The sequence below is a fragment of the Manis javanica genome, chromosome 4 (genome assembly GCF_040802235.1).
Source record: "Manis javanica isolate MJ-LG chromosome 4, MJ_LKY, whole genome shotgun sequence".
Classification (NCBI taxonomy): domain Eukaryota; kingdom Metazoa; phylum Chordata; class Mammalia; order Pholidota; family Manidae; genus Manis; species Manis javanica.
The window spans coordinates 33,914,634-33,927,731 of NC_133159.1; the positions used below are offsets into that span (position 1 = coordinate 33,914,634).

At 42.4% G+C, this 13,098-nt stretch overlaps 1 protein-coding gene across 7 annotated transcripts in view; it reads left to right on the top strand.

Moving 5' to 3' along the window:
• The window catches only part of SZT2 (SZT2 subunit of KICSTOR complex), a 50,765-nt gene that overhangs the window by 1,506 nt on the left and 36,161 nt on the right, over window positions 1–13,098 (top strand). For 6 of the 7 annotated variants that reach the window (XM_073233772.1, XM_017646938.3, XM_017646940.3 and 3 more), the window contains exons 2-4: window positions 9,513–9,638; window positions 9,952–10,125; window positions 10,420–10,590. In XM_073233772.1, coding sequence (XP_073089873.1) covers window positions 9,513–9,638; window positions 9,952–10,125; window positions 10,420–10,590 — 471 coding nt within the window. Of the gene's footprint in view, window positions 1–1,632; window positions 1,859–9,512; window positions 9,639–9,951; window positions 10,126–10,419; window positions 10,591–13,098 lie in introns of those variants that run through there. The other variant, XM_073233771.1, reaches the window with a different exon arrangement.

Genomic DNA, 13,098 nt, shown 5'->3' on the forward strand with positions numbered 1-13,098 from the left:
ACAGCATTGTCCAATAGAAATCTAAAAATGCAAGCCATGTTCATAAATTTGCTAGTAGCCAAATTTAAAAAGATTTAAAAAAGATGAAATTAATTGTAGTAATATAATCCCGTATTTCCAAAATATTTCAACATGTAATAAATATAAAAAATTATGAGTATTTACACTCCTTTTTTTGTACCAGGTCTTAAATCCAGTGTGTGTTTTACAGTTACAGCACATCTCGTTTTAGACTAGCAACATTGCAAGTGTTCAGTAGCCTCACATTGGGTGTGGCTTATATATTGAATGGTGCAGATCTAAAGTCACTGAGTCAAGACAAGTACTCCTGGAGTCTCATTCAGCCTGAAGTTAAGCATTTATTAAATTCTTGATTTGCATTTCTGAAAATGTTATCTCAGTAGGCTAATGGAGTGAAGAGTTCTGCCCCTGGGTAGAAAACTGACTTTTAGAGATTGATGGAATCCCAAGAGAGAAAGATTGGGTACAAATTGAAGGCAGCGTTCATTCACCAAGTGCTTAAAATATTTTATGAGTGCTGATAAGGGCTCAGAATTATGCTAAGTATCAAGGGTGAATATGGAGCAGTTTGAGACAGGCATTTCCCTTATTTTAGTGGTGTAAACAAACATTGAATTATGATATTAAGTGCAGCAAAGGAAAAATACAAAGCAAATGAGTGTTTAATAGAGGTTCTTAACCTACTTCATTAAATGGTGAGAGGTAGGGTGGATCAGGAGGCCTTCTCAGAGGAATAACATTAAAGCTGGAAGAATGAGTCTCAAGACATCGGCCTTGAGAAGAAGAACATGTTACAGGCAGAGGGAATAGTGAAAATCCTGAGGGGAGAAGAAACTTAGGGTCTTCAGAGAACTGAAAGCAGCTGCTAATGTGGGCACAAGGTGACCATAAGAATAGCTAACACAAAGTGCTTACTAAATAGCAGTACTTCTAAAATCCCCGTGAAATAGGCCCTATTACATCCCTATTTCACAGATGAGGAAACTACGGCACAGAGATTTTAAGTAACTTCACCAAGGCCTTATACAAGTAAGCAGCAGAACCAGCATTTTGACCCTGTGCTCTCCAACTCGGGGAGATTGGTGAGACATAAGGCTGGAGAAGATTCAGGTTGAGGCCATGCCAGTCGTTCAGGACTTTGATATAAGCAAAGTAGTAAGGAGGCATCTGATAGTTCATGTGGGGAAAGCTACATTATTTCATGGGACTCTGTTAACAGGAAACAGCACAAGGGTTGGAAAAGGCTAAAAATAATAAATCATACTTAACTGCAAAGGGACAGGTGCAAAAAAAAAAATTAACAAGATGGGCAACGTTTCCTTCATCCTGGTATACATGGTATGCAGCACAGTGCCTGATTCTGTTTTATTCATCTTGTTAGGGTATGTAGGCCTCAATAGATGTCCCAAAGAATGATAGGCTTCCTCTATCTTTGTTCTGACTCTCTTGTTTAATTGCAACAACATCCTTTTGAAGTAGATAGTCTTGTCCACAAAACTGAGGCCTGGAAAAATTAAGTAACTTGTTCAAGCTCACTTAGATTGCAAGTAGTATAACTAGATTTGAATCCAGGTCTCTGACTCTAAAACTCTGCTTTTCCTTTGCCAGAATTCTCCAAGAGTAAAGCACTTCAGACTTGGGGGGGATTAAATATGAGGAGACTGGAGCTCCATGTGAGTGTGGGTGCTGTGAGAACACAGCTGTTTCAGGACTTCTCGAACATTTGAAGTGGGAGAATCATGTGGGGAGCCTTTTAAATGTCAATTCCTGAGTCCTGTCAACTAATCAGTTGGGCTTGGAGTGGTGCCCAGGAATCTGCATCTTACTAAGCCCCCAGGTAATTCTGATACAGTTGGTCCTTGGATCTCATTGAAAAATGCCATTCTACTTGCTTAAAATAATTCTTAAGTCTTCTGGTTCTGATAATTACATATTGAATGTGAAAAAGATTTAGAGATGGTGTTTTGAAAACAGTTGTTGAAAGATCATGTGTGGGGAGAGGAGGATGTCACAAGAACGCCGGAGTTAGGCAGCTGTTTCTGGTTTGAAGAGAGTGGATTCTCTAAGAACTGACTGATGAGCTAGACTTCAGTTTGGCCTTGTCTCTCATTCAGAATAATCTTCAAAACAATGTGGAGAAATGGAAGCTGAACAGTAATAGAATTAAGCAGCGTACTAACTAATGTGAAGTTTTCTAGCTCAGTGCTTATGTATACCCTCTATCTTGGTTTATCTTCCTTTCCCTCCTCTTAGCAAACTGAGCTCAACCTTCAGTGTCACTTTCTCCTGAGACCTAGGTCAGGTTACTTTATTACATGCTGTCATAGAGCCACATTCTCATCCTTTGGTGCACTTAGTTTACTCAGTAATATACAATAATTAGCATGATTATTTGATTAGTTTTTTCCCATTAGAGGGTAAATTTTGTTTTCGCCAGAACAGAGAATGCCCATTTTTGCTTTTCACTGTATCCTTAGGACCTAGCCCAGTGCAAACATGCAGCTGTCTGTCCATAAATTTGTTGATTGATGAATGAATGCATGCTTACCTTGCCTTTGTCCTCTTTGGATTTGAATGAGGACTTGATGGCATCCTGATTAAATTACCGGAGAAATTAAGCTAGAAAGAGATTTACTAGAAAACACACCAGCACTCTAAGCCTTGCAGTAGAATAATAGACTGAATTTATCCAGTGTGATAGGGCAAATTGAATAATCGTTTGTGTCCAAAAAAGCTAGCTGCATTAGATCAGAATGGGGGATGGGTCTTTACAGCAGCACAAATGAGAGAAAGTCACAGAGGTTTCTGGAAGCTTCTGAAAAAGTAAATAGAACCTAGAACACCTTGAATCTGTGGCTTCACCTGGGTGTTGTGTTCCATTCCAGCCCCCACATTTTAAGTTGAAAAGTAGACCAGCCAGAGTTCATTTATAAGCATATGATCTAAGATACAAAATAGTGAGGAAACTTGAAACCATGCCATTTGAGGCATAGTTAAAGAACCTGGCAATGCTTATTATGGGGAAATAAAGACTCAGGACTGTCATTAGATGTTTGATAGATTCTCCTTTGGCTGAGGGTCAGACTTTCCCTGTATGGCCTTAGGAGATAACACCAAAATTGGGTGAGATATTCTCAAGAGAACAGATTTCAAGAATAAATCAAGATACTATTGAGAAGACATTCTAGTTCAATTTAAGTAAATTTCCAACTAAATGAGGATGAGCACAAAAAGCTGAAGTGAATGGTTGTGCAAGACTCTTTCCAGACTCAAAGAAGCAGCTGATTGATTAATCACTTGTTATTACTTGTTATGCTAATAGGTGCATTTGTACCTTAACACACCAATGGGGTAGGTAGTGGTGGTTTGTAGAGGAGGAAAGGAAACCTTAAGCCCAGAGTCTCAGCTATCAGATAACACTTTCTTTCAAAACAGATTGATTAGAACCTGCACTAGAACCCCCTCCCCAGATGCCAAGAACAGTAAAAAAGGAGATAATACTAGAAAAGTATATACTAAAGAGAAACTGGTAAAAACAATTTTCATGGAAGTAAAGGAAAAGTCCAAACAATAGAATAGTCTAGTTTTTCCATAAAGTGGATGAGGAAGGATAGGAACTTGAGCAACAAAGAGCATATGTGAATAAAAGTGAAAAATTAGGAATCACTGGTGAGAAATTAATAACATAGCTCAAAACAAAAGAAATACAGCTTGTGAGAGCAATTTCCCTCATTACACATTCATTCAACAAATGCTATTTAAACACCTAGCATGCTTGGCACTGCGCTAGTTGCTAGAAATGCAGCAAAGAACTGTGTGGACACAGCCCCTGTCTACCTGGAGCTCTTGGACTTGTAGGGAAATCAAATATTAAAATGTACATAAATTCGTCATTATAAACTGGTTGGTGCTGTGAAGAAGTATACACTGCTTTGTGAATGCCTAAAAGAGGTACCTAACAATACAGGGACTCGTGAAAAGGTTCATTTATTATACACAGATTTGCCAAGATTTCAGTCGTAGAAGACGTAGTGACCAAATGTTCACAACTGTCCTTATGGTGCTGATCTGTAGATAATGTGCCTTCCTCCTTTAACCCCAGCTCAATGTGGGCCAAAAGTCTTTTCCTTGGTGTGTTCTTTGCATAGCTCAAACAGGCTGGCATTTGAAAAAAGTCTTTGCTAGCTATCAAAGAAAAAAAGGAAAACACTATTAAGAGTAGTGCTAAGTTATCTCACCTTGAGAAGAGTTGTACTGATTATGATCAGATTAAATGTCAGGTTTGCTTTACTTAGAACTTACAGTGAATTCACTTGTTCAGCAAAATTGTCATTAACATCCTGTGTACCAGGCATTGCACAAGGCTCTGGGGAATAGAGTGATAAACAGAAAGGACTGCTGAATTGGGATATCCTTCCTATTCTGCTAACACTCTGAGCACCAACCCATCATTTTTAGATAGGAATACTGGCAGGGATCCAGCACAGTCAACTCACAGACAGGAGCTGTCACTGATGTCTCACCCACCCAACTCAGTCAGTCTTGAGGGAGAGGTCACCTGGTTTGTGAGAGTCCCACCCTGGAACCAAGGAGCAGAAAAAGAGGGCAAGTAATTGCTGCAGTTTCTTTCTTTACCAATATACTCCTTTTCTGTTTTTAGGAGCTTAGCAATCAAAGTGTACGATTTGATGGGACTTGTTGAGGGGGCCAGTGGTTATGATGGTAAATAACTATGGTTTTTTTAAATGATTTTTCTAGCTAACTTGGAAGTCATTCTATAACTTACCTACCTTAGTTATCTTTGACACCTTTCTTTTTATCACTTTTTTCCCCATTTCCAATCAATCACCAGTCATATTATGTCTTATTCTAAAGATTCCTTAGAATGAAACTAAGCTCACTTGTCTTGAAGGTTAGTTTAGCTGACCTTTTTTTTTTTTCCTACCAGACTTTCTTAATGCAAGGCGATGGTGGTTTCACAGTCTAGCACAACTCCTCATCTCACTGGGGACCAGTCTTAAATACTTCACAGAATGGCTACTTTGAGTATCTCTATCTAGGCCACTATCATCTCCCCTAGCTACTAGGGAATCTTTCTGAAACATATAATAGCCAAAGGGAATTTTTTTTTAAATGCAGATACAGTATTGCTGCCCTGCCCTGCTGAAAGAATTTCCATAACTTAATCTAATTTTCAGGATAAAATCCAAAATCCTAGCCAGGCCCTACCTCAGCCCAGGGTAGGGAAGCAGTATAATAGAGTAGTATTTCCCCACGTGTGATTTTAGATGGTATAGAGACATAACAAAATAATGTTGAATCACATCGTATCGATGTTCAAATTGTCTTCTTGTCTTTCTGATTATGTCAGAGCATCCTTTCTGGTTGTAAACCCCCATCATGTTCCTTCTGTGACCACTTTAAATCTTTTCTGCTCTTGAGTCCCCATTTTTAGCCATCTGTCACTCTGAGTAGACAGCTTTTGCAGCTTATCAGGCCTGGCTTTGACTTATGACGCTATAACTATTCATTATGTTAAGTCATTTGACTTTTTTGGACCTTGGTTTTCTTCTTTTAAATGTTTTGTGCGAAGGCAGAATGAATTTACCTATGTAAAGAGCCTAGTATTGAGGTATATAGGTAATAACCTGTAATAGTTAGCTTTTATTATATTCTTACTAGTGCCGGGTACTGTGCTGAGCACTTCATATACATGGTTTCACTTAATCCACTTAACAATCTTAGATTTGTATTGGGATCATCTCCATTTTACAAATGAGGACCCCATGGTTTAGGCGTAAATATCTTTTCCGCCATTTCACAAGCTAGTAAGGAAACAAACTGGGATTCAAACCCAGGCTGTCTGAATCTGAAATTCTTGCACTTAACCTGTGTACTATGGAACATCTTGTAGGTGCTCAATGTATATGAGTTCCTTCCCTCTTGCTTTCTACTTTCATCACTGCCATCTCCCAGTATCTGTTTCTGTATCTTTTTATGTTTGCCTTCTGTCTTAAAGAAGACAGACTTTCTTTATCTTTAGGTGTTGCGTCTCTGCCCTCCACACTCTTCTCTGACATAAAGCACCCTTCATTATTTTTCCCCAGGCTTTTTCAGTCTCTTCTCCATACATATTTCCCCCTTTGGTTGGGGGAGAGGGGAGGCTCCACTTCTTGCAGCAGTACATTTCTGTAGGAGCAGTCATTGGCTCCTGTTTCTTTCTCTTCAAGCCTTGGCAGCCTGGTATTTTCCCCCTCTTTAGTCAAGGACATGGGAGGAGAAATGTACAATTTGTCTAAAACAGGTGGAGAGTAAGGGAGTAAAGGAATTCACAGATAAGGGTGAACCAGGAAGAAACATGGGGGGAATTCAAACCAACTGACCCTTATTTTCTCTGTGGAACACAGTAGGTCTGTTTATCTGCTAGGACTGCAGGGGTTGAGAGATTAGCAAGCCTTCTGAGGGGAAGAGGAAAGGTTGCTCACCAGGGAGAAGTAAAAGGATTAGCAAAGGCCTGCCAGAGGTGGGGCCACTGGTAAGGTGACCAGTCTTTCTGCTGAAGTGTCACTGGCGTGGTGCCTGTGTGGATCAGGGAGAATGTCAAATTCATCCTGAGACAAGATTTGGCAGAACTCCTGCGGTGGAAGGACAAGTACGCGGGCAGGGAACTGATGCTTGCCAGGCATGTTGTTGGACAACTGGCTCTGCAGCAATGGAGGGAAAGAATTGGAGTATTGACAGCTGTGAAGGGTAGGGGTGGAGAGTGTGACCCACAGAAGTTTGATTTGAGATATTCGGCAGCTTACCCTTCCCTCAGCAAAGATTCCTTTAGTGCCAGCTGTTCTCATGGCTTCCTAGGAGGAGCTGTTAATGGCTGGCATTGTTGAATGTCTGCTCTGTTTTAAGGCAGCATATAGATGGGTCTTATTCTTTTATCCATTCATTGACTCTGTGTCTTTTGATTGGTGCATTCAGTCCATTTACATTTAGGGTGATTATCGATAGGTATGTATTTATTGCCATTGCAGGCTTTAGATTCATGGTTATCAAAGGTTCAAGGTTAACTTCCTTACTATCTAAGAGTCTAACTTAACTCACTTAATATGCTATTACAAACATAGTCTAAAGGTTCTTTTTTTTTTCTCCTCCTTTTTCTTCCTCCTCCATTCTTTATATATTAGGTATCATATTCTGTACTCTTTGTCTATCCCTCGATTGACTTTGGGGATAGTTAATTTAATTTTGCATTTGCTTAGTAATTAGCTGTTCTACTTTCTTTACTGTGGTTTTATTACCTCTTGTGACAGCTATTAAACCTTAGGAACACTTCCATCTATAGCAGTCCCTCCAAAATACACTGTAGAGATGGTTTGTGGGAGGTAAATTCTCTCAGCTTTTGCTTATCTGGAAATTGCTTAATCCCTCCTTCAAATTTAAATGATAATCTTGCCAGATAAAGTATTCTTGGTCCGAGGCCCTTCTGCTTCATTGCATTAAATACGTCATGCCACTCCCTTCTGGCCTGTCAGGTTTCTGCTGAGAAGTCTGATGATAGCCTGATGGGCTTTCCTTTGTATGTGATCTTATTTCTCTCTCTGGCTGCTTTTAATAGTCTGTCCTTATCCTTGATCTTTGCCATTTTAATTACTATATGTCTTGGTGTTGTCTTCCTTGGGTCCCTTCTGTTGGAAGATCTGTGCATCTCCATGGCCTGAGAGACTATCTCCTTCCCCAGATTGAGGAAGTTTTCAGCAATTACCTCCCCAAAGACAATTTCTATCCCTTTCTCTCTCTCTTCTTCTTCTGGTATCCCTATAATGCAAATATTGTTCTGCTTGGATTGGTCACACAGCTCTCTCAATATTCTTTCATTCTTAGAGATCCTTTTTTCTATCTGTGCCTCAGCTTCTTTGTATTCCTCTTCTCTAGTTTCTATTTCATTTATCGTCTCCTCCACCATATCTAATCTGCTTTTAATACCCTCCATTGTGCTCTTCAACGATTGGATCTCTGACTGGAATTCATTCCTGAGTTCTTGAATATCTTTCTGTACCTCCATGAGCATGTTAATGATTTTTATTTTGAACTTCCTTTCAGGAAGATTCATGAGGTCGATGTCATTTAAATCTTTCTCAGGAGTTGTAGTCATAATTTTACTTTGAACCAGGTTCCTTTGGCATTTCATATTTGTATATGGCACCCCGAGTGTCCAGAAGCTCTACTCTGTGGAGCTGCTCAGCCCCTGAAGCAATGTCAGGGGTCACAGGGGAGTGGTATTGGTGACTGGGGGGAGGAAAGAGCTGTTTCCTGCTTCCTGGCTGCTATGCCTGTCTCCACTGCCTGAACCAGTGGGCCAAGCACACAGGTATAAGCCTCTATACTTTGCATTTGTAGTTGCTGTAGACAGATCTCCCCTCTGGCTGGCCTAACGCCAAGGTAGGGTTTGCTGGTTTGTGAGCCAGGTGGGGCTGGCCGGAAGAAAGGTGCAGTAGGCTGCGAATCACAGAGGGGATCCTTGGAGCTGTGTAGCCAGCCAGGGAGCTGGAGCACCTGAAGATCATGAAAGCTTCCAACCTGCTAGGCAAAGTGCACCTGGACAATTTTGTCTACCTGTCCTTTCTCCTGAACAGTAAGCTCTGTGCTATCCTTGGCCCTTTAGTAGCCCTCTTGCTAAGGGCTTCCTTGTTAGAAAGGCTCTCAGGCTGCCCACCTTTCTTTTGTCCCAGAGCAACCAGGTATGGATCACTGCTTTCCACAAACAGCTGGAATCTCAGTCTCTCCAGGAATTCTGCCTGTCTTAGCTTTCCAACCCCCTAATCATGAGAGTACCATGCAAGCACCATGAAATGTAGGTTTGTGCTCCCAGAGCAGATCTCCGGAGTTATGTATTCAGAGTCCCAGGCCACTCTGTTTCTTTTCCTCCAGCCAGTGAGCTGGGGTGGGGAAAGGGCTTGGGTCCCACCAGGCCACAGCTTTGGTACGTTATCCTGTTCAATGAGGTGTGCTCTTTTCTGCAGGTGTATGCAGTCTGGCATAGTCCCCTTTCCTGTTGCTCTTTCAGGATTAGTTATATGTATTACATTTTCATATTATATGCAGTTTCAGGAGGAAGCCTCTGTCTCACCTCGCATGCCGCCATCTTTAATCCCTGCTAAGATCTGTCTGCTCTGTTTTAAACAATTTGCCAAGCACAGGGACGCAAAAATAGAACAAGATGCAATCCCTGTCCTCAAGGAGCTTCCAGTTTGTAGGAAAAACACACAAACATTTGATAATGTGAAAAGGTCAACATGGGGGAATGGAAGCAGGGCATTGAGAATTCAGTCCTGGAGAACACTTCACACCAGGGTGGGAGTAAACGTTTCACCTATGCTGCCTTGCCTTTCACTTATAGATTATGAGCTCCTTGGACAAGTTACTTGCAGAGTGATCTATATCTACTAGGAACTCAATGAATTTTTGTAGATGTATTAATGTCTCTCTGCCCCTAGGTGGAAGAAGCTGGACAGGTGTTCCTGTTGATGAAAAAGGATTATCGAATCTCCCGAAATGTTCGTCTGGCTTGGTTTCTCAATCACCTGCATCAGACTGTGCAGGCCACACCCCAGGAGATGCTGGTGAGGCTCAGAGACATACAGGATGCAAGGGACTGGCCCAGAAAGATCTGTTTTTTTTAAAAGAGCATTCTAGAAACAGGAGAGGAGACTATCACTGAGGGGTCTGATGCTATGAGGGGCAAGTGACTTTGCCTGCAATATGATTCCATAGAGGAAATTCTGTTTAATAATTTCTCTGGACAGGAAGAGTGTATGGTTAGATTGAAGTAGTTGGAGCCAGTGCTGTGTCATTTTGGATATAGAGCTCAGGTTCTGGAGAGAAAGGGATGACTCTTCCCTGACCCTTTCCTTTTCTTTACATCCTAATTGTCAGCTCCAGTCTGAGCAGGAGTTAGAAGTCCTCAGTGTCCTGCCCCCTGGGTGGCAGCCAGATGAACCGGTGGTCCCAAGGCCATTTCTCCTAGTACCTTCCACCCGGGTCACCTTCCTGGCTTGGCAGTATCGATTTGTCATCGAGCTGGACCTTAGCCCATCTACTGGCATTGTGGTAAGGGGTTTGGGGGGAGACAGTGGGAAGAAAGGATGGGGTGAGGGGTGAGGACAAGAGGGAGAAGCCTGGGAGATGCGAAAAATGATCCCAGCCTCACTGAGGAGACAGGCTTGTAAAAGAATGGCGGGTGTTGAAAGAAAGATTCCATTCCATCTGTGTCACTGTATTTGGGGGTGGGTAACTGGCCTTAAGATAAGAGTCCCACTGACCCATGGGAGTTGCTTGTTTCTGCCCTCTGCTTAGGGCTGTCTTTGGTTACCTTTGAGAGACCTTTCTTTGCATTGTCCTCAGGATGATTCCACAGGGGAGATCTTGTTTGATGAAGTTTTCCATGCCCTCTCCCGCTGCCTAAGCGGGCTGCTCCGGCCCTTCCTAGTGCCTGGCTCTTGCATCGAATTCCAGCCTGAAATCTACATGACTATCCAGGCCTACTCCTCAATCATTGGCCTGCAGTCCCACCAGGTATTGCCTCCTTTCTCCAACTTGGTCCCCTCAGACCTAATTTCTGTAGTCCACTGACCACGTCCTTGTCCTGTCTCTACTGTCCATGCCCAAAGTCCTCAGCTCTGCTGGCTTCTTGAGCCTGTTTCCTGGTCATCTCTGTAAGTCTGTCCCCTCTTGAGAAGAATCAATTCCTCTGATCTTAGAGAGCTTCCCATAAGTTTCACATTAGTTGGCATTGACTGGACAGATCCTCTCCTTCCTCCTGTAGGTCTCTGGTTCCACCTGCTGGATGTGTTTTCTCTGTCCTCCTGCCCTTTAGTTTCCTCAGAAGGTTTGCTGGTATCCTGGCTCCTGGTACCACCCCCAGGAGATGATCTTTTGGAATAGTTTTATGATTTTGAGATATAATAAATACCCAGAAACATAATTTCTTCCAAGGACAGAGGTGGATCTTTTCTCTGAGGGCCCTGTGAATTGCTGGGTGTAATGCTGACCATACACATAATTACAAGTCTCTCCAACACCCAAGCAGACTGTCTATCACAAGACACTCCTTTTGGAGAAGAGCCAAGTCTGTTACTGGAATGTCTGTTTTTGGCTTAGGTAAGCAATGGCCCAGTTTCCCCTCATCTTACTCCAAACTGTCCTTGATGGCTATATTGTCACCTTAGCTATCAAACAAACTTGCAGAGACAGGGATGCAAGGAACAGCATCTGAGGGTCTAAAATATACAACAAGGCAAGTGGCGCATGCCTGGATCTCAGCCCTCTGTCCTGGTTTAAAGTGCTGTCCTAGTGCAGCTGTTGGGACTGTTGGCTGTGGCTATGACCCCGGACAGAGGCCAGGCTTTGCAGGTGCTGTTAGCCAAGGCAGGGAAAGCATGAGTATTAGGTAATCACTCAATGCTCGGTTCTGTTTGACAAACACTTAATGAAGCCCCATCTGTGCCAGACGTGGGCTAGGTCCTATAGACCTAGGTGAATCAGACACTGTCCCTATCCTGATGAGAAGGTTGAGAGTACAGTGGGGAGATAGACACTGAAGGAGGTAATTTCAGGTAAATGTGATATGGACACTAGTGAATCATGATCAGGTACTATGGGAGCCCCAAGAGGGAGCACCCAGACAAGCATGGGGCAGCCACGGTGACAACTTTTGGACAGAGAGGCATTTGAACTGAATTTTGAAGGAAGAATCAAAGTTAACCATTCAAAGAAGGGGAAATAGACCTTCCAGGTAGAGGAGCCAGCAAAAGCACGGACATGGCTCTGTGAACCTGTGCTCTCGGTCACAGGTGTGCTAGGGAACTGCATGCTATTCAACTGGTCACAGTAAAGTCTGAGTGGGGTGGGGGGCAGTGGTAAAGAGGAGAATGGAGAGAGAAGTGGGGGCAGGATTACGAAAGGCCTTGAATGCATGGCTAAAAACTTATCTTTCATTCTATAGGGGAGTTTAGTGTGGTAGTGAAGAGTGCTGGTTCTGGAATCACATTGCTTGTATTTGCTTCCTAACTGTACCACTTACTGTCTGTGTGACCTAATGCAAGTTACTTAACCTCTCTGTGTTTTCTCCAAAATGGGGCTATTAGCAGGATCAGTATTATATCGTGATTGAATTAGTATGTGTCAAGCACGTGCCTGCCACATAGAGAACATGCAGATGTTAGCTATTACAAACATTAGCCTTAAGTAGTAGGAGACTGTTGAAGGTTTTAAATGGACAGTGACAGGATCAGATTTGTACCTTAGGAAGATTGCATGTGTTTGTGGCTAGCAAGGAAGATGGACTGGGGGTACAAAAGGCAGAAGGTTATGCAGCATGGGAGGAGGGAGGAGGCCTGAGCAAGGGCAGCAGCTGTGTAGGCAGAGATTGGTTAAGCCCCTACAGACACTTGTCAGCCCTGAGCCAGCTTTCTCACCATCTCTACAGCTCCTTCACAATGTATCCTGCTGCTTTCCTGATAAAAAAGTTTCACAGTGATATGACCCCTGAAGGAAATTTGAAAAATATGTAAAGCATAAAGAAAAAGAAAATCCCCCCGTAATACACCACCCAGAAATAACTGATAACATTTTGCAGACTCTCCTTCTTGTCTTTAAGTACATGTTTATTGTCCCTCACCACCACCCCTCCATCCAGAGAGAGGGGATACATCAGGCTCATTCAGAACACAGTTATATGTCCTGCTTTTTAAATGTATACTATGGCCATATTTCCCTGTCACTAAATATCCTTTGAAAACATGATTTTTAATGTCTGCTTGACTTAATATCATATGTTCTCATTATATATTTAGCCAAACCCTATTGTTGAGCCTGTGGGTTGACCCAGTTCTCACTCTTCTAAGCAATACAGCTGGGAACATTTTCCTTGCCTCCTTAAGGCCCAGTTCCTACTATTCCTCTAATTCTGTTTTTCTTCTCATTATCAGGCCTGTAGAGTCGTAGAGAGCCCTCCTCTCCCATCCTCTCGCTGTGCCCACCCACTTATCCCTTCTGAATAGAGAGTAAAATAGTTGTTGCACA